Source organism: Manis javanica, chromosome 4 (genome assembly GCF_040802235.1).
Source record: "Manis javanica isolate MJ-LG chromosome 4, MJ_LKY, whole genome shotgun sequence".
Lineage (NCBI taxonomy): Eukaryota > Metazoa > Chordata > Mammalia > Pholidota > Manidae > Manis > Manis javanica.
Genome location: NC_133159.1, coordinates 99,992,439 through 100,010,886, shown reverse-complemented (window position 1 = coordinate 100,010,886; position 18,448 = coordinate 99,992,439). Strand labels below are relative to the sequence as shown.

General features: G+C 46.8%; 1 protein-coding gene and 1 long non-coding RNA gene across 3 annotated transcripts; one reads left to right on the top strand and one right to left on the bottom strand.

Annotated features, from left to right (window-relative positions):
* Window positions 1–3,602: 3,602 nt before the first annotated feature.
* Window positions 3,603–13,170, bottom strand: LOC118969875 (uncharacterized). Of its 2 annotated transcripts, none has more exons than XR_005057703.2 (3): window positions 13,034–13,170; window positions 10,343–10,564; window positions 3,603–6,051 (listed from the first exon to the last, which is right to left on the bottom strand). It is a non-coding gene; the product is annotated as an uncharacterized lncRNA (long non-coding RNA). The 2 variants fall into 2 exon arrangements; XR_005057704.2 differs by having other exon boundaries at window positions 10,441–10,564.
* On the top strand, window positions 12,689–17,866 carry LOC108400994 (glutathione S-transferase Mu 1). The gene is made up of 8 exons (XM_017666650.3): window positions 12,689–12,835; window positions 13,097–13,172; window positions 13,614–13,678; window positions 13,972–14,053; window positions 14,145–14,245; window positions 15,050–15,145; window positions 15,233–15,343; window positions 17,335–17,866. Exons 1-8 carry the CDS (start codon window positions 12,800–12,802, stop codon window positions 17,422–17,424), a joined length of 657 nt encoding a protein of 218 aa, XP_017522139.1. The 5' UTR covers window positions 12,689–12,799; the 3' UTR covers window positions 17,425–17,866.
* The last annotated feature ends 582 nt before the right edge of the window (window positions 17,867–18,448 follow it).

Here is an 18,448-nt window from a genome sequence, read left to right as displayed (position 1 = left end):
TTACATCTTCTGATAAAATCCTAGAGTGAAGATACTATTTCTGATAAGGAGGCAGCATATGCTGTAAAGCAGCTATTCCACCGTACCCACAAGAGAATCACCTAGGGAGCTTTTCAAATTAGAGATGCCCCCACCTTTGGGGGCTCTGACTTCATCGGTCTGTGATGGGGTCTGGGCATCAGTGTTTTTCTGAAGTTCTTCAGGTGATGCTGATGTGCAGACCACATCAAAAACTTACTTCTTTAAGTCAACAATGCTGCAGTAAAGACTGATATTTTTGTTTTTTAATAAAAGTTAAGCAACCCGACCAGGGTCTGTGCCTGAATGAGCAGCCAGGGATTGCCTGTGTCTTTCCAATATACAAATGGTCCCTGCTTTACAATGATTTGACTTAATGATTTTTCAACATTACAGTGGTGCAAAAGTGATACTCATTCAGTATAAAGTGTATTTCAAAATTTGAATTGTGATCTTTTCCCAGGCTAAGGATATGTGTTCTAATCCTCTCTCGTGCTGGGTGGTGGCTCCTGGCCAGCCGCACGACCACGAGGTGAACAACACTACTCTTCCAGCCATTTCGTACCCACGCAACCATTATGCTTTTCCCTTTTAGTACAGTATTCAGTCAGTTGCATGAGATACTCAGCATTGTATTATAAAGCAGGCATTGTGTTAGATGGTGCTGCCCAGCTCCGCACTAAGGTAAGTCTCCTGAGCACGTGTAAGGTGGGCTAAGCTAAGCCATGATGCTCGCAGGTTAGGTGTATTCAATGAATTTTTGACTTAGAATATTTTCAATTTACAGTGTGATTTTCAATTTACAGTGTTTATTTGGATGTAATCCCATCATCAGTTGAGGAAGTTCTGTAGTTTCCATCTTCTTGTTCTTAGTCTAATCCACATAAACAACAGCTTGCTTTTTTTTTTGTTTTTACTGTAATTATGATCCTCCTGAGAGGCTCACTGCCACTTGATCCACATAACCACTTTGTGAGAGAGAACAGGTATTATAACCCTTTGCCAGGTGAAGCTTTATTCAGTGTGAAGGGATTGAACAACTAGCCACCTGGTGTGGGAGAGAGGCAGGGTAGAGACACCTCACTGATGGGGCCACTGTCACTACCTTGGGTTGGTGTTCTCGGCATTGCTGAGGCCCTTGACCATCTGGTCCACTAAATGAGCTGTAGCTGCACTTCAGTGTTCTTCTAGATCTTTCACACACTTTGTATAACAAAATATTAATGGAATTATGCAAGTCTGCTTGGAGAAATAGACCATAACAGACATGCCATATTGGAGGAAAAAAGCACACAGACTATTCAATCAGTTGTGAGGTGCACCGTAAGTTTATGGCCAGATAAGAAATTTAAAAACCCTGCCATGTAAACTACAATTTGTTGTTGATTGTAAGACATCCTGTTTCTGAAATCACTTGATTTGATGATGCTAGAATGTGAAGAAAAAAAGAAGTGCACCTTAGAATCATTAAAATAGTTACTTTCAGCCATCTCTTCTTTTTGGCTCCGTAAAGAATGTGATCCCTATTTTCCCAGGGCAGAGGAGCCCAGAGTTAAAATAAGGCTGCTGGGACTCCAAGGACCTGTATTTTGTGAGCCCTGTTCCCTCCCCTTGGTCATAATTTCTGGAGTCTCCACAGTACCTTTGAGCTCCCACCTGGCTCTGATGCAGCCCCTGCTGGGAGGTGGCTGGCAAGTCTGAGAGATGCCCTCACCAGGCAGCCTCTGAGAAGGCCTCAGCTGAGCTTGCCTGGAAGCCCCACACTGGACTTTTCAATGCTTATCTCAAAATCCACATCTGAGAAGTGGAATTCAGCATCAGCAACTCTCCCTCTGATCAATAATAGTAAGAAAGTACATTGCCATTTTGATTAAGGTAAGCATTTTGGATTTTTAAAAAATCTCAGCAACCAGGATCCCTGCAAAGCATTTAGACATTGGGTGTTGTTAGATAGTAAAGTGCATGCAGAAATGTATATATGAACTCAGAACCCAGTGGTTTCTCTTGATTTTGGAGCCCAAGGAAACCAGCACAAACATGCCCTCAAATTAAGGGAGACCCCAATACACACGCTGCCTTTGCTATCTTCACCTGTGTTCTTGACCACAGGCTATGGCTGCCAGTGGATGAGTGGGCAGTGAGTCGGAGGGAATTGTCTGCTCTCTGACCATCAGCCCACACCCCATGCAGTTCCTGAAAGTGCCACTGCTTCATGCTTCTGTGACCTTCCTCCCTCTGCCTGGAGTGACCACTCCCACATCTGAGTGCACCTTCCAGGGTCTGGCTTCCTTAGATTTTCCTGACTTTTCCCTCCTGTGTGTCCTAGGCACATTCAGACCTCCCTCCTGGCACTGCCACGCTGGCTGGCTCTTCTTTGTTGATCTCTTCAGCTCTAGATCAGCAGTATCCAGTGGAAATACGATTCTAGTCTGTCCAATTTTAAGTGTTTTAGTAGCCACATTACCAAGTTTAAAAGAAATGTAATACATTTTATTTAACCCAATATATCAAAAAATGTAATTTCAACATGTAAACAATATAAAAATTCCTAATGAGCTATTTTACAAGCTCCTCCCTTCCCACTAAGTCTTTGAAATCTGATGTGTCTTATACTTAGAGCACATCTCATTTTGGACTTTAAATTTTCATTGGAAATGCTTGACCTATATCTAGATTTCAGAACATTTATAGTTGAGAAAATTGATTCACATACCCAACATGTCCCAAACATATCTAAAATTTTTTCAATAACTGAATCGAGTATCAGTTTTTAAAATTAAGTTAATTAAGATAAAATGAAATGAAGAAATGAGTTCCTCAGTAGCATTAGCCACATTTCAAGTTCTCAGAACCCATGTATGGCTGGTAACTACTGCATTGAAACACAATTCTAAACCTCAGGTTTCCTGAGGGTAGAGATTCTTTGCATTCTTAGAGTCAAACAGAGCCCAGCACAAAGAGGTACTGAAATGTTTGTTAAATGTCTATGTGGGGAAGTTGGGGTTCCTATGGTCAGGATTCTCACTGAACTTAAACCTCCTGATGATGTAACTGGCCTGTTGCTAGGCTACCGCTTCCACACCTTTAGGCAATAAGCTATTATTGCGCTATATAGAGAGCTCGGCCCAGTGCTCTGGGCAGAGGCAGAGATGCTAGTGCTCGACCTACCGCCAGGAGAACAAGCCGGGTAATAAACCCTTTCACCCCAAAGAACGTTTTGCTGTCAATTTCTTTGGTTACATTGAATCCATAGTGAACTTGCCCGGGGCTGAAACCCATTGGCAAGATAGTCTAGCAGAGTTGGGCTTAAAAAAAGGAAAAGCAAGAATATAACAAGTTTACAAATCACAGGCAGCCTGGAACAGCGTAGCTCAACAGGGCCCTTCTCTGGTATATGCGTCCCTCACCTAAATCCCTTTAAATTTCAAAGAACTCTCCTACCCAACCGCAACCCAGCTCTTGTTTCCACCCTCTCATTTGGCTTTTAAAAACTTCTAGAGCTTAGGTTTTCAGATTCCTGGTGTTGAAAGGTAGAAACCGACCTCACTTTTTCTTCCGTGAAAGAAGAGAGGGGATGTGAACTCAACAGTCCAAGCAGGTTTATTGCTGAACCTGAGAGGGACCCCTCTGTCCTGGCCAGCAGAACAAAGGAGAGGGTCGCTAGCAGGTCAAGAGGCTTTTTATGGCCAGGGCTTTGGCAGGCTCTTTGAGGGGAGGGATCAGGGGAAAGGTGGGCTTGTGGCTTGCTGATGTGTCCTCTGGAGGATGCTTGTAGCCGAGGTAAGATGACACCTAAGTCTCTCTCTGATGGTGGGTGGGCTTCTTTGAAAGGTGGCACTCAGGTCCGGATTCTATCACCCAGATGTTTCTAGTTGCAGGCCTCCCATTTCCCAGGTCTCAGAGCACCTGGCAGGCCAGGTGGGCAGGAGTGGGTGGAACCAGCCTGTTAGCCCTTCACAGTGCTGTCCAGGAAGAGTTCTGTGCTCCATCCACAGCTGAGGCCAGTGGAAACTTCAATCCTGTCCGAGCTGGCCCCTCAGGGACAAGGAGGCATGGAAGACCAGGGGGACACGTCTTCCAGGTCAGGCTCTGCAGAGGGATGCCCAGTGGGTGTTTAGGTCTTTCTCCCAAGCCAGATGGTTCTTCTTGGAAGAGGTGTGGAGAACAGCTATAGCTGGGGAGGGATTGTTGACTCCATCAAAGGCAGTGTGGAAGGAAGTGGTGTGAAGGTTTTAGTATTAGAAAATGAGGTCACAGTAATCCTTTCCAGGTTCTGGGGAAACTATTAGTCCTTGAATCCCCAGCTCACATTATACCAAGACTGTCCTGCCTCAGGGTATCAGGAGACAGAGTTACCAGAGCACACTGGGAAGTTGGAGACAGTCCCAAAATCAAGCTGAGAAGTTTCAACGTCTCCTCTGAGAGGAATAATGAGAGGCTGGCACACCCAGCTTTGCTGATCTGCGTCTCCCATCCACCTACCTGCAGGCTTTGCTGACTCATTCAGCCTCTCTTGCAAGTTGTGCAGGCGTGTTCTGAGCCCCTTTGCTCTGCTCAAGTTTGCAGCCCTTGAGAATCTGAGTCTCCACCTGAAACAGAATACTGAGTCCTCTTCAGGTGTCGAGGGTGGGTGGGGGCAGTAAGAGGAGTTTAGAAAAAAAGCACAGGCTCAGGAGTCAGGGCCAGTCTGCAATCCAGCCTTCCCACTTACTAGCTAAGTGAGCATAAGGAAGTTGGTTAACCCCTGTGTTATTTGAGTTTCCCTTTTCGTTTCAAGGAGGTTGGATGAAAAGCCCAGATTGAGTTCACAGATGCTTCCTTCTTTGTCACTGTTAACCCCAGAGAGCAGAGCTGCCACCAGCTTCCCTGGCTCTCTGGGCCTTCAGTGCTGGCCCTCTGATGAGTTCCAGATCTTGAGTCAGGCTCTTCTCCTTACCCATTTTAGAGCCTGAAGATTTCCTTCCTTTACAAAGCCAGCTGCTCCCTTCATCCCAGAGCCGAACTCATTATGGAGCCCTGGAGAATGCAGGTATCCTTAAAAGCTTAAGCTATCCACTTCTGTCTTGCCAGTGGGTTTCAGCCCCAGGCAAGTTCACCATGGATTCAATGTGACCAAAGAAATTGACAGCAAAACGTTCTTGAGGTGAAAGGGTTGTACCCAACTTTATTTCCAGGTGGCAGGTCAGTCACTAAAATCCCATTCACTCAGAGCGAGTCTGCATGCAGCAAGCTGGTCTCTGCCTCTGGGCCTCTCTGCCTGCACAGCTGTCCCACAGAGCCATCCTCTGGACCTCTCTGCACAGTTGTCCCGCACAGCCATCCTCTGGGTCTCTGTCCTCTGCTCTGCTCTCCTTCAGCCTTGCAGCCATGCCACCATGTCTTGCCCAAAGCACTGGGCGGAGCACTTTATATAGAGTCAACAGCCATGCATAACCCACAGGTGTGCAGTGAGCTAGTCAACCAGGGCCAGGTGAGAATCCTGGCCACAGGCACTCTCATTTTATCCACAATTTCCCTTTAATAAATTTCCCTGCACTTGTAACAGTTGGATGTTCTCTTCTGCTGTCAGGGTCACTGAAGTGAGGTGAGCGGTAGTGACCTTTTCCAGTGAAGACGTCCCTGACTTAGTGATGCTGGGGTTCTTGTTTGCGGACTTGAAGAATGAACTTAGCAAACAGTCAAGGTAGGAGAGCCAGGGAGACTTTTATTGAGAGATACAGTGAGAGGACAGACAGAGCTCCTGGGGTGAGCCAGGAGGGGACAAGAGAGCCCGTGGTGGTGCGTTGTCTAGGGGATTTACAGGCTGTTGCAAGACAAAGAGCTAGGGATGCAGACCCACCAGATGGTCTCTAAATGTTTATTTTTAAAAAGACACTAAGTTTTATCAGTTTTCGGGACTATTTTGCAGAGTTAACATAAGAAATTTACTGCTTTGATCCTTTCTCAGAGTAGTAGTTTCTTGGTTTGGGAGCATATCAGTCAAGGCTACTTGTTTTGCTTTCAAGATGAGCTGAGTTGTTGACTTGATTAGGTCTGGAGGAGGAAAAGCAGCATCTGGGTAAAGTTAGAGATAAACTGGGCTTTTTAGCAGGCTGAAGTAAATTTTACAATAGCTTCATTTAATTGACACAAACAAGACATGGGCTATGCTGAGGTATTTTTTTTATCTGGGGGATGTTCAAACATTCCAGGCCAGGTTATTCCTGGCTTTTTAGTTTTAACTAATCTTCACTGAAGAATGCTTATTTATATTTCTAGTTTGATATTTTACCTTAGAGAATTAATGTGACTGACTTTGCTTAATTGTTTAATATGGAGTTTTGGTAGGAGTCTTTTTCCAGAGGCCCTCGCCCCACTCTGACTACACCCATGGTCCCTGTCTCATTAGGAATGGGGGCTGATGCAAATCTGTGGTTGTCTCTTCTTTGAAGAGCTCATCTGGACCTCTAATGTGCTGTATTTAGCTTTGAGGTCGCTCTCCATTGTCTTGCCAGGCAAGTACCAGCCTGGTGTTGGAGGTCCCATAGCCAACTGGGCCCCTCACTGTGTTTGACTGCAGCAGCTGGCCTGGTCCCAATCCCAGACATGTCTGGTGTCCAGGTAAAGGCTAAACCATACCTGTTGGGTCATGTCTTTTCCCCTCCTGCTTACCTAGACTCACCAACTGAACCTGCTGCTTCCAGGAGATTTAAAGAGCCAGTGCCAGGGTTCCCTTACACCCCCCTTCATATTTCATATCTTTTCCTTTTGTAAGCTAGACATTTAAGGCCTAGGTGATTCAAAAGCAACCACTTTTAGAATTTATATGGGGGAATTTAGAAAGGTACCACATAGACCTTCAGCATACACTTCAGACTGATCCCTGGCACAGAGACACAATATAATAATTAACACACACACACACACATACCAGCAAATCCTGGAGAAAAGAGTGATTCTCATTTCCAGAATTACCACATTATAAGATTCACAAGGCATATAAAGAAACAAAGTATGTCCCATTCAAAGGAAAAAAAAGAAAAAGCAATGGAAACCATCCCTGAGATAGACCAGATGGTGGACTTACTAGGCAAAGACTTTAAGCCAACAGTCTTTAAGACGTTCAAATTGCTGAAAGAAGACCTAGACAAAGCCAAGAAAACAACATATGAACAAAGCGGAAAGATCAAAAGAGATAGAGAAAACATAAAAAGGAACCAAAAATAAATTCCAGAGCTGAAAAATACAATAACTGAAATGAAAAATTCACTAGAAGAATTCAAAAGAAGATTCAAGCAGAGAGAAAGAAGAATCAGGAAATTTGAAGATAGGATAGTTGAGATTACCAAATCTAAGCAACAGAAAGAAAAAAGAAGAGACGTGAGCGGAGCCTAAGGAGGTCCACTGAGTGAACCAACATGCACACGGTGGGGATCCCAGAAGGGAAAGAGAGGAAGAAAGGGGCAGGAAGATTTTTTAAGAAATAATGACTGAAAACGTCCGAAGTGTGATGAAGGACAAGAATATAAACATCCGGGAACCTTATCTAACTACAAAGAGGATAAATTCAGACTCACTCCAAGACACATAATCAAACTATTAAAAGACAAAGACAAAAGAAAATCTTAAGAGCATCAAGAAAGAAGCAACTTGTAATTTATAAGAATCATCAGATTTCTCTCAGAAACCTTTGATATTGGAAGGCAGTGGGTTGATACACTTGACAAATCAAAAACTTTTGAGACCAAGAAATCGCTGATACAAAAGGATTATCAAGCCATCAGAAATACTAGCCAGACTGAGTCCTGGGACAGGAAGTTTTTGCTTCACTAGAAGCAAGGCCAGTTAGTATAAACAACTTCTGCACCAGACTCAGGAAACAGGGCACATTTGTGAGGGGTCTCCAGGAAAGAAAGTTCTTTAAATTCACAGTGGCTAGATAAGGAAGGTGGGCTAACAGAAAGTGGGGAAGTCTTCAGAGAGGTGGTTTGTCCATGAGAAGATGTGTGGTTGGTTGTCAGATGACTCAGGGATTGGTCACATGTAAGAGGGATGTAGTGGTTCTAGGGACCTTCTAGATAATTGTTGAAATGACCTCATTCAGGAACATGGGAGTCTTTGGTTGGCTATGATCCACAGCTATTGACTGATGACCCTTCCTTATCTCTCTCCTTAATTCTCCAGCCTTTATATGACTTAATTTTAGGGTATCTCGGAATTTTTCCTTATCTAAAACCTGTCATCCTATTCCTGGCCAAATATTCTTCAAAAAATAGGTAAAAATCAAGAAATTCCCAGATAAATGAAAGCTGAGGGAGTGTATTACCATTAGGCCTGCCTTGCAAGAAATGCTATAAGGAGTCCTTCAGGTTGCAATGAAAGGAAACAGACAGTTACTTAAAACCATATGAAGAAATGAAGACTTCTGGTAAAGAAAAATCCATGGACAATGATGTAAGCTAGTACTATTATAACTTTGGTTTGTAACTCTCTTTGTTTTCTACATAATTTAAGAGACTAGTTCATTAAAAGAACAATTTGTATTTGGACACACAAGCGTTAAGTATGTAACCTGTGGTATCAGTAATTAAAGAGGGGACAGATGTATAAGAGCAGAGTGTTTGAATGCTAGAGTGTTATACTTTAGGATGTTAAGTATAATCCCTATAGTAACTACAAAGAAAAAAACTACAGAGTATACACAAATAGAAATGAGAAGGGAAATAAACAGTTTCAGGACAAAAAGAATCACTATATACAAAAGGAGACAGTAATGCAGGAAATGAGGGGTAAACTACAAGGTACATAGAAAAGAAGTAGTGAAATGACAGAACTAAGTTTCTCCTTATCAATACTTTATTTAAAGTAAATGAATTAAACTCTCTAATCAAAAGACAGAAGAAATTGGCAGAATGTATAAAAAGATATGATTGAACAATATACAGTCTACAAAAGACAGTTTGGATCAAAGACACAAATAGGTTGAAAGTGAAAGGATGGAAAAGGATATTCCATACAAATAAATAGTAAGCGAAAGAGAGCAGGAATGGCTATACTAATCAGACAAAATAAACTTTAAATCAGAAGAGATCATAAGAGACTAAGACAAAGAGGGGAATTATGTATTAGAAAGTGTTCAATAAAGCAAGAAGATATAAAAATTATACATTTATATACCTAATAACAGACTACATATACTATATACATATAATATACATATACAAAATCTGACAGACTTGAAGAGAGAAATGGTTCTACAATAACAGTTGGAGACTTAAATGTTACAGTCTCAATAATGGATAGGACAATCAGAAGGAAGATAAGTAAGGAAACAGAGGACTTGAACAAAAGAAAAAACCAGCTAGATCTCACAGACATATTAGAATACTCAGCCCAACAACAGTATATGTATTCTTCTCAAGTGCACTTGGGACAATCTCCAGGATATGTGAGGCCACAAATTAAGTCTGAAGAATTAAAAAAAAATGGATATTATACCAAATATCTCAACCACAATGGGGTGAAGTTAGAAATAATAACAGAAGAAAGAAATTGGAAAATTTGCAGATTTGTGGAAATCAGACAACATATTTTAAACAAAAATAGGTCAAATAAATCACAAGGGAAATCAGAAAATACTTAGAGATAAATGAAAATGAAAACACAAATTAACAAAATTTATGAGCTCTAGTGAAGCAGTACTAAGAAGGAAATTTAAATGCTTCTTTTAAAACAAGAAGGATCTCAAATCAATAGCTTAACTTAAGGAACTAGAAAAAGAACAAACTAAACCCAAATATAGCTAAAGAAAGCAAATAATACAGATTACAGCAGAGATGAGAAAAAATAGAGAATGGAAAAACAATATAGAAAAATCAATGAAAAGATTAATAAAACTTCTCTGAAAACCTTAATAAAATTGAAAAACTTTGAGCTAAATTGACAAAGAAAAAAGGAGAAGCTGCAAATTATTAAAATCAGAAGTGAAAGATGGGATAGGACTACTGATTTTACAGAATAAAAAGTAATTTTAACAGAATGCTATCCACACCTGTAAGCCAAAAGAGGAAATAGATTAGATGTTCCTAGATACACGAAACTTACGAGCTGAAACATGAAGAAATAGAAATCCACCTATTTCTTATTCTGAACTTCATACCATTCTAAATTCTTGACCCTTAGTTTGTTTTTCTTTATTCTGAAGTATTAAGGACATTTTTTTCTGAATTTTACTATTGCAGAATTTGATACTGTGATTTTTTTCTTCCTCTCAGATTAAAAAATATCCTTTATATCCTGGATCTCTGAAGTTTATTCAGACAATATGATAAACTAAACAAATTACCATGAGTAGGACACATTTTAATTCTACTGTTGGTTTTCATTTGTCATAGGCAGCTTTGCATTCTGAGGCCACTTTACATAGAATTTTTGTGAATTAACCTCGCAAGTTCAGCATGTGAGCAGGGGAGCTGGAAGGTATGGCGAGCAGTCCGGAAGCAAGACTAGAGGTCGGGACTGGGACTCGATATGTGACACAGTGTGTATTGCTGTCCCGCACAGGCCTCTGTAAAAGACAAAAACTTGTCAACACTTTAAACTAGAGAGAGAGAACACGTGAATCCAGAAGATCTGGCAACACTGGGACTGAATTTCTGCAGTCACTGCCCTCAGACCACTTGCTCGGGTCCCGAATCCCTGAGGCTCCTGGTGCCTTTCCCGGTCCCACTGCGGCCACTGGTATGATCCTCTGGGCCCTCCGGGACTGTGTTTGACATCCTGTGAGGCCACCCTCCTCCTCCTCCTGAGACTCGTCCACTTCCCGCTGCAGGGAGCCACTGTGCTCTGGGACGGTCTCCTGTCCCCTCAGTGTCCCTGTCCTCCCAGACACTGCCTCTTTCTTCTGCACCCAGCTGTCTCCCTACAGCTGCCCCTCAGTGGAGCACACTGACACTGTCCCATATTTTAGCAGAGCATTCCCTTGTAGTGCCCCGCTGAGTCCGTCATTAATAGCCAGGTTTGTCCTAATCACTGTGCTCACTGCATCGCAGGATCTCGGTGATTGTTTTTCCAGTAAAGGAAAGACTGGATGGATGAACACAAATGGAACAATATCAGTTCTACTTACTTTCATTGTTCTTCTTTCCAGTGTCAGCTTAACAAAATCATTTTGTCAGGGGAATCTAGTATTTTTTCTGTTCTAAGCCCAAGATGTATAAACTAAGAATGACAACTCCTCAATGTGTTAGCAAAATATAAGTATGAAGTGGGCAGCATCCTTCTGGGCAACTGGAACCCCCCGACCCCAGAGGCTGCAAGAGGAGCCTGCACCCAACAGGAGAGCCTGGGCGGCTGGCAAGGTGTGAGCGGCCGGGGAGCGTGTGCAACAAGGACTGAGTCTGCTAGCTCGGGTGGCACACTGTCCCTGCTCCCCAGCTTAGCAGGAAGTGCAGACGTCTGACTCGGATGATATCATGGGCATTGGGAAAGGTCTCTGTGTCCTCTTCTACCCCCGTTGCCCAAAACCTTTATTGGATACTGGATTCATACCTTGCTATCCTAGCAAAGTGTTACCTAATTTTAAACTTATTTTTCTGTAGTGCACCAAATTCACCCTTCAACTTGTAACCCATTTTTAAAAAAACTTCCACTCACATGTTTTGAAATATCCACTGAACCTTGTAATATCGTTTAAACAAAGACACCTGAGTCACAGTCTCATACAAGATACCACACACAGGTTAGGAGCTGGCATCAGGGCTGGAATCTGAGGGCCTAGGCAGCTGAGGGTCTTCAGGGCCCACCCTGACTGTGGTCCCATGGGGTCCTCCACGTCCTGGTGGCCAGGATCTTCAGGCCACCATCCTCACTCCACAGTCTGCAGCAGGATAGGTGCCGGGCACCCCCAGGGCAGCTCTTCCCCCTCGCTCACATTCCCTCTGACCACCACGCTCTGGTCACTCTCTTGTTCAGTGTGAGGGACATCTCACTGGTGGCAGGACAGCTCTAGGGCTGCACCTCCACGTCCTGCCTCTTTGCTGGGTCTGACTCTGGATTTAGATTCACAGCTCAGGGCTTAGTTCTAACTGATTAATTTACATTTGACTGTGATCGTTCCTAGCCACAGCACAGAGGGCTGCGTCCTCCACAGTCCTTAAAAGATCTCGGAGACCACGTTTCCTATTTCTGTCCTTGTGCTGGATGGGAGTTCCCATCCCTCTGCTCGTCTGTTCTCGAAGACGTGTGGCTGTCAGGATGGGGAGGCCTGGCGGAAGTTGCAGAAAGACCAGAGTTCTGGTGTTGCCAGGACAGGTGCGGCTTCAGACTCTGCATTTGAGGGGCACCTTTGTCCTTAACTTGGCAGCCAGAGCCTCCCAGAGCCTGCGGAACTCAGAACTCGGTGCCCAGGGGCGAAGCTGAGGGGTGGCTGGCGGGAGGAGAAGGGAAAGGTCATTGCTCTTTTTATGACCCAGGCTAGTGTCCCAAGTGCACTGCCAAATTCCCTCTGACTAGCAGAGGTTCAAATGCGGGCGGGGAGCGCAGAGCCAGCTGCGTAGACTAGCGAGCCGAGCCCAGGGCAGCTCTGCTCCCAGGTCTGGCCTATAGAACCTTGTGAGTAGCGGCGCAAATGGGTCTCATATCTGCCCTCCCTCAGTGGGTACACAGGGGTATCCCTTCGCTTTAAAAGCTGGAGGGCGGGGACGAGAGGGTGACGCGTGCTGCAGGCCCCGCCCTTTCCGGGATCGGAGAATAAATTCTAAACACAGCTTCTGTAAACCAACGAGATCAAAGAACCAGCACCATGGCCATGACCTTGGGTTACTGGGATATCCGCGGAGTGAGCGAGGGGTCCGCCTGGCCGAGGGGATGGGGGCGCGGCGGTGGGAGGAGGGGAGGAAATGCTGTGCAGCTGCGATCTGGTTCCCCCAAAAGGTTCCCCTCCGGGCTTGTGGAGTTCAGCCCCCGCCCCCGCCTCGCCTTCCAAGGTGGGCATGTGTGTGGCTGGTGGGGGCTGCTGGGGAGTGTGGGTGCTTACCTGGAGCAGAGAAAGGCAGGCAGGCTGACTTTTCGCCCCTGACTCTGCCGTGGCTTCTCGCAGCTGGCTCACTCCATCCGCCTGCTCCTGGAGTACACAGACTCAAACTATGAGGAGAAGAAGTACACGATGGGGGACGGTAATGGCATCCTTGTCGTGTTCCCAATCTGCCCAGCACTGGCTGATGTAGAACTAAGTAACCCGACCCCTCCCCTCCCATTGCTCACCGCTGCAGTCCCGCTGCGGCGGGAGCGCAGCCACCTGGCCCCCCTCTAACCCTGGGAGGCTGCCGCTGGCCTTCCAAGGCAGGACAGGAGAGGGCGTTCCTGGGCCCCGTGAGTCAGAAATTGGGGTGGGTTCCCCTTAGGGCTCGCCTGAACTTTTGTGAGCCTTATGCATGTAGGTTCCAGAGCCCTGTAAGCTTTCTTTCCCCCCCCCCTGTCTGGAATGTGAGACATAGTGGTTCAGATTGCAGATCCACGTGTTCACGGGGTCTTGCCACCCACCCCTTTGTTAGGTTCCCCGGGGAAGGAGGGTTGGACTCTGGGAGGTTTGTTTCACTCCGTCTTCTCCACCATAGCTCCTGACTATGACAGAAGCCAGTGGCTGAATGAAAAATTCACGCTGGGCCTGGACTTCCCCAATGTAGGTGCAGGGGCTTGGGGTGATGTGGGGAGTGAGGGGAGTCTACTCCAGCTCCTTCCTCTGCTCACTGGTTTCAGGATCTGGTGCTTTGTGCTCAGCCTCTCAGCTTCCAGGCTGTCTTCACTGGCTTCCTGGAAGCTCTGTGCTCCAGCTCACTTAAGCTATTTTACAATGGAATGTAATGTTTACCATGAGCCAGGAAGTGTGGTGCCAGTTTCCACCTCTGTCCTTGCTGAAAGAGGGGGACTCAGGGGAGCCTGGTGCTGACCGCCCTGCCCCTGTTGCCCTTCCAGCTGCCTTACTTAATTGACGGGGCTCACAAGATCACCCAGAGCAACGCCATCCTGCGCTACATTGCTCGCAAGCACAACCTTTGTAAGTGGGGCTGGGGGTGGGGGTGGGAGAGCAGGTGACCAATGCTTCCAGCTTGGCTGGGGTGGGCGAATCACTGTTGTGTGGACTGTAGGTGGGGAAACAGAAGAGGAGAAAATTCGCATGGACATTTTGGAGAACCAGGTTATGGACACCCGCCTGCACCAGGCCAGGGTCTGTTACAGCCCTGACTTTGTGAGTTCCCTCCCACTGGTGTGGGATTTACTGGGTTTTACAGAAGGGGACTCTTATGTCTGCCCCACTCTGGTCTGTTTGCCATTTGACTTCTTCAGAGCTAGTAATCCTGCAAGCCAGTAACTATACTGTCAGGAGAGTGACCCTCAAAACCCTCCTGCATTAAATGACAACTCTAACTCAGTTCCCACCAATCTTAGGATGGAGTCAGGTCCCCAGGGTGGCAGTTCAGATCCTAGACAGTGTGTTCACCTTGTTAGTCCAACACCCTCTCTTCAGCACCCACAGGCATCAGCACATTGACCCAGCAGCCAGTGCTAGGTCAGCCACAGGGCCTTGGTGCATGTCCCTCTTCCTTTCAGCCTCTCAGTTCTCCTCCTCTGTCAGGAAACTAGGCAAGGGTCCACTCCTCTCTCACTCACCAACTTGAGCTTGTGACTTCCTTCCCTCACTCATTTTTGTCTTGACTTCTGTCTGATGAAATGAGTCCTGCACTCTGCCAGGTTCCCATAGCCCTTCTGGGTCTGCTACTTGCAGGATGTTTGGAGATGGGTGGTGACAGCCTCAGGGACAGTGTGGCATTGCTCTCCGCCTTCCCATTGCCTCTCACAGATGGGAGGTGGTGGCCAGTAGGCGCCTCCTGAGCACAGGTGGATTAAATGGTAGCCTGCATACAGACCCAGCCTAAGTGGGAGAACATGGCTACTTGCCCCGGGCAGCTGGGGGTCAGGCAGTGCCCTGAGGAGGGCTGCCTCTTGCCTGGTTGTCCCTGGTGAAAGTGTTGACAGTTGTTTGGTGCCTCAGGAGAAACTGAAGCTTGAATACTTGAAAGAGATCCCTGAAAAAATGAAGCTCTACTCACAGTTTCTGGGGAAGAGGCCTTGGTTTGCAGGGAACAAGGTAAGGCAAAAGGATTTGGGGAACAGAGAATTGTACGTTTAATGAGGTTAGGACTTCGGTGCCCACACATTAACTGCCTTTCTGCAGCTCACCTATGTGGATTTCCTGGCTTATGACATCCTTGAAATGCACCGCATATTTGAGCCTAGGTGCCTGGATGCTTTCCCAAACCTGAAAGACTTCATAGCCCGCATTGAGGTGAGTCCCCTCATCCTCCTTACTATTTATATTCCTTTGTTCCATCTTCCTGATGCTTTCCTTGTCCTGGAGCTAAATTGTAGAATAACCAGCATTTATTGAGGACTTGCTTTATGCCAGAGCGTGTGTTCGCATGTTACATATAGGGCATGATTTGCTCCTTACAACAGTCCTACAAGATAGGAGAGTTACCACCTCTAGGTTGCAGATGAGGGAAGTAAGGCAGTAATTGATAAGTAATGATAAGTAATTTGCTCAAGGTCACTGAGCCAGTGCAGGCTGTGCTGGCCGTCAGCTTCTGGTTGCTAAGCGCAGCAGTTAGCAGCTCTCCCTTTCCTGTACTAAGAGGGAAATCTCAGGTCCTAGTCCCTCTCCAGCCAGACTCTCAGAGCCGTAGGCCGTGGGTTGAAGGAGAAGGTTCAGGAGTTTGTATAGGTAGCATTAGGGGAGTTGAGACCCAGTAGGATTTGTATTAAATATGAAGAAACAGACAATATTTACTCTTCATATCTGGACAGCTTTGCAGCAATCAGATGCCCATCTGGGGGTAGCCCTGGATTCTCAGGGACTTAGCTGGCAGTGGGATGTGAGTACCTATGTGGGGGCCCCTGCGGAATGAGTTGACATGATAGCTTCACCACCTTCCTTCCCTGCCTCTCTCCCTTTCTTTCTTCCTGCCAATGGCCCAAGGTTCTGTTGGGAATGGGCTGGTACATTTATTTTAATGCATTTTCACTGATAACTGCATGAGGCACTGTGTCTGGCACAGTGGGGCTGCAGAGGTGACCTAGCCTGGGCCCCCTCCTCCTGGGGCTCATGCAGTGGGAAAACCACAGAAACACACGGTCCCAGCTGGGTGTTGGAGGAGCATAGCTTGGGCCTTACCTCCCAGCTCTTCATCCGCCTGCCTTCGTCAACTCACTGGAGAGCAACGCAGTCCAGGCTGTTACAGACTCAGGAGTTGGAGGCATTCGTCCAGCAGGGTGCGCAGCCTGCAGTCTCTTCTCCATTCCCACTCCCCATTGAGAGGTCTGCTTTCTCAGCCCCTTCTCAGCACCTCTGGTTCTGGCCCTGGCTGGCCGGCCCTGGGACTGTGCAGGGACCTGGGACACTGCCTGGAAGGGAGGGCTGGAGGACGCTGAGGCTGCGCTGTGCAGCCCCTTGGGTCTGGCAGTCCCAGGATCTTTGAATCCTCTGGAGGGCTCAGGCACTGTCTATCTTGGGAAGCTGGTGCTCTAACACACCTGGGTATCATGTGCAGCAGGACTGGGCATGAGGAAGGTTGGGGCCCAGGAGACTGGGCTCAGGTACCAGGCCAAGCAGTGGACTTTCTCCCTTAAGAGGAAGAATTAAAGTGTGGCCTGGCCTGGCTTTCCTGCTCCACAACCTCCTCTCAGCTTTCATCCAAGTTTTGCTGAGTCACTGAGTGAGGGCTGGGCTGTCCTGCAAGCTGCATAGGCCCATTCTGAGTCCCTGAGGTCAGCGAGGGGTCCCTGTGTGGGCCACCCTGGGAGGCAGGCTCCTCCCTGTGGAAAGGGGAATGTGTGTGCAGACTGGGAGGAACAAGGCCTCCTGTGGGTGAGGTGGGGAGGGAGCCCAGCAGAGAGCACAGGCTGGAGAGAGAGATGGGCTGCATTCCTGCTGTTCCCCTGCTAAAGCCCTTGGTGCCTCAGTTTTCCTTCTGACAAATGGTGTCAGTAGAACCTCTCTTGTAGCCTGGTTGCTGGAGGTTTTGAACTTATAATCTCACGTGGATCTAAGCACCTGGCACAGTGTAGAGTCTCCACACATGGAGACTCTTAATAAGACATCACACGGGTTACAAGAAATTGGAAAGCTAAGTTATGAGAGCTGGGGACCCCAGGAAGACTGATGCCCCAGGACGTGACCCCCCGAGGAAGGGCTGTAGTGGGGTCCCCTCTGAGGAGGGGCTGCTTGAACCCCTGTGAGGTGGCAGTCCCTGAGAATGGCCTTGTTTTTCCCATACTCAGGGCCTGAAGAAGATCTCTGCTTATATGAAGTCCAGCCGCTTCCTCCATGCCCCAGTGTACTCAAAACTTGCCCTGTGGGGCAATAAGTAGGGCCAGGAAATCTAACTGAGATGGCATGGAGGAGCCTGTGGTGACCTGCTCTGCTCGAAATCTGAGACAGGACCTCCATGTATCCCAGGAGCTGCTGTCTCCATTCTTCTTTTCTTTCCCTTTATCTCCACATAGTCCTTATTTGACTCCTTTCCCTCCCCCAGCTCCATCCACCTAGCCCCTTAGACCTCTACAACTCCCTCTATTCTCAGCAAAGTCTTCCCCTGACCTTGTCCATCTTGTGCTGACACCTACCAGACCTTCTTCCCTTCAGGGACTGCCTCTGCTTTGAGGAGCCTGACTGGACCTTGGTCTGTAGAGCTCAGCACTGAGCCCCCAGCACAGCCCTGAAGCCCAGTATAGGCCTTGTGTACAGGTCCTATCCCACCAGCGTGCTCCCTTCCCAGCCTCCTGATCCCAAATAAAGGCTTATCACCCCTGCTGTGTCTTGTCTTAATCCCTCCTGGTCACCTGTACTTTCAAAGTGGCCCTGTTCCCAGGGTCTGACTGGTGATGCTGGCAGTGGCTGGGTGCATGGGGATCCTGTGTGGTGGGGTTAATGAGGCTGGTCGAGACTGTTTCTGACACCCTTAGCACAGACACTGCATTGGGCTGTCTGCAGATGGAGGCCTCTTTCTACGCCTGGATCTGCATTCATTCATCCTGCATGATTGAGGGCTCATAGCTCTGTAAAGTCATGTGTCTGTGTAGGTAGGGCCCAGAGGTGGTGGAATCCCCAGTGGGGAGGACTCATTCGTTCTCCCTGTGCATGTCTGGCATCATCACATCTGTGCAGTCTGTAGGATGCTGTGTGAGCTGTTCCTCAGGTCTCTGGGCACCCTCTCAGGTCATTCAGAGCCTCCTTGGTTTACTTCCTCATTTTGCTGGGTCCCCATGCAATAGATTTCCACACTCCTTGCATATCTGAAAATATATATCGTGTTGTACACTGAACTAGCACTGTGGTTCAGAATACATTTCTGGGCTGAAGACTTAAGACATCTGATGGAATTATGCACAACTT